This window comes from Apteryx rowi, unplaced genomic scaffold (assembly GCF_003343035.1).
Source record: "Apteryx rowi isolate R43461 unplaced genomic scaffold, aptRow1 scaffold_32, whole genome shotgun sequence".
Classification (NCBI taxonomy): domain Eukaryota; kingdom Metazoa; phylum Chordata; class Aves; order Apterygiformes; family Apterygidae; genus Apteryx; species Apteryx rowi.
This window is the reverse complement of record NW_020449641.1, coordinates 727,897-729,413: the sequence shown is the minus strand read 5'-3', so window position 1 is coordinate 729,413 and position 1,517 is coordinate 727,897. Positions and strand designations below refer to the sequence as shown.

The 1,517-nt window shown below is 68.8% G+C and overlaps 1 protein-coding gene across 1 annotated transcript in view; it reads left to right on the top strand.

Moving 5' to 3' along the window:
- LOC112968600 (heat shock protein beta-7-like) overlaps positions 1-820 on the top strand; it is a 1,819-nt gene extending 999 nt beyond the window's left edge. The window contains exons 2-3 of the mRNA XM_026071030.1: positions 46-197; positions 632-820. Coding sequence (XP_025926815.1) covers positions 46-197; positions 632-820 — 341 coding nt within the window. The remainder of the gene's footprint in view (positions 1-45; positions 198-631) is intronic.
- Positions 821-1,517: the final 697 nt, after the last annotated feature.

The window sequence follows — 1,517 nt, the reverse complement described above, 5'->3', positions numbered from 1 at the left end:
CGCCCCCGCCCCGCGCCCGGCAGCCCCCTCACGCGGTGCCCGCAGGGTCCCCGGGCGCCGTGTGCCCCTGCAGCCTGGGCACCTGGGTGCGGGCCCAGGGCGACACCTACCAGGTGGTGGCCGACGTGAGCCAGTTCGAGCCCCCCGACATCGTGGTGACCACGTCCAACTGCCACGTCACCATCCAGGCCGAGAAGGTAAGTAAGTGGGCAGCCCCAATGGGGTAGCTGGGATCCCCTGCCCCATTGCACCCCCTGGCAGCGGGGTAACTGGAACTGTCCCCTGGCAAAGGGGCAACTGGGATCTCTTGCCCCATTGCACCTGCCCTGGTCAGGGCAACTGGGAACTCTCCCTGCTGGCAACGGGGTAACTGGGAACTGCTCCCTGCTGATGTAACTGGGAATTGTCCCCTGATGTCGCTGGGTAACTGGGAGCTGCCCCATGGAGCTCTTCTCTGGTGCTGGGGCAGCTGGGAATTGCCCCCCCACCAGAACTGGGGTAACTGGGAAGTGCCCTGGTGGTCACCATGCCCCTGCTGGCAGTGGGAACTGCCCCGGTGCGCGGCGGCATGCGGTGCTGCACTGTGCCGTGCCGTGCCATGCCCCACGGCGCCGGTGCTGCTTCCCTGCAGGTGGCCGAGGACGGCACCGTCTACGACACCTTCACCCACAAGTGCCAGCTGCCAGAGGACATGGACCCGCTGTCGGTGAGCTGTGCCCTGACCGAGGCGGGCACGCTGCTCATCACCGCGCGGCGCCGCGCCGGCGCCCGCCCCAGGGAGCCCCCGCAGCCGCTCTACCGCAGCGAGGCCACGCTGTGAGCGGGCCCTGCCTGGGCTGGCCCCCCGCGCCCAGCCGCCGCGGTGCCAGGCACGGGGAGGGGTCTCCCCCGCTGCCCCGCGGCCTCGTGCCCCTCCTCGCGCCGTGTTAAATAAAGGCTTCTCGCCCCCTCGGTGATGTCGACTGTGTCTCGTGTGCTGGGCGCTGTGGCTGAGCCCCAGCGCAGGCAGGGAGCCCCCGGCAGCACCGGTGCCCCCGGCTGTGCTTGTCCCCTCCGTGCCCAGGGCACGGGGCTGCCACAGAGCTCCAGCTTGATGGCTCTATTTATAAAGTCCTTTTATTAAATTAATATAAAAATCTCTGTATTTACATGGCGAGGGGCCCGGACCTGGGCACACAGCAGAAATGCAGGTGGGACCCCCCCCACACCCTTTGGCAGAGGTGAGGTGCTCAGGAGGTGTAAAACACCCTCCCCATGGGCACCCCCAGCCCGACACCCCTTCACCCCATTCCGCTGAGGGGGACCCTGCGGGAAGGGGGCGCCGAGGCTGGGCTCGCAGGCATGGGGCTCGCAGGCATGGGGCTCGCAGTGCCGGGGGGCACCGGACTGGTGGGGGGCAGAGGTAGAGAAGTGGGAAGCCCGGGGGGGGGGGGTGGCAGGGAGGTGGGCACAGTGGTGGCAGGGGGCACCCCTGGCACAGCCAGCCCCCGGGCACGGGGTGCATTTCACCAGCACTG